This window comes from Eimeria mitis, genomic scaffold, assembly GCF_000499745.2.
Source record: "Eimeria mitis Houghton genomic scaffold, Emh_scaff2933, whole genome shotgun sequence".
Taxonomy (NCBI): Eukaryota; Apicomplexa; class Conoidasida; order Eucoccidiorida; family Eimeriidae; genus Eimeria; species Eimeria mitis.
Genome location: NW_013571275.1, coordinates 4019 through 4425, shown reverse-complemented (window position 1 = coordinate 4425; position 407 = coordinate 4019). Strand labels below are relative to the sequence as shown.

Here is a 407-nt window from a genome sequence, read left to right as displayed (position 1 = left end):
TACCATATGCAATTATAAATAAAGATGGAAAACCATATATTCGTGTTACTGTAAAAGGGCAACCAAAAGAACTTGCTCCCGAGGAGGTTTCAGCTATGGTATTAGGAAAGATGAAAGAAGTAGCAGAAAACTATCTAGGGAGAGAAGTAAAGAATGCTGTTGTTACTGTACCTGCATACTTTAATGATGCTCAGCGTCAAGCTACAAAAGATGCAGGAGCTATTGCAGGTCTTAATGTTATTCGGATCATCAATGAACCCACTGCTGCTGCTATTGCTTATGGTCTAGACAAAAAAGATGAAAAAACTATACTTGTTTACGATCTTGGTGGTGGTACCTTCGATGTGTCTGTACTCGTCATAGATAACGGCGTCTTTGAAGTCCATGCAACTTCAGGTAAATATCAT

At 38.6% G+C, this 407-nt stretch overlaps 1 protein-coding gene across 1 annotated transcript in view; it reads left to right on the top strand.

The window, feature by feature from the left end:
* Positions 1 to 95: 95 nt before the first annotated feature.
* EMH_0060430 (heat shock protein 70, putative) overlaps positions 96 to 407 on the top strand; it is a gene marked incomplete at both ends in the record, with an annotated part of 3248 nt that continues 2936 nt past the window's right edge. Inside the window, one exon of the mRNA XM_013497795.1 lies at positions 96 to 396. Within this exon, the coding sequence (XP_013353249.1) occupies positions 96 to 396 (301 nt within the window). The remainder of the gene's footprint in view (positions 397 to 407) is intronic.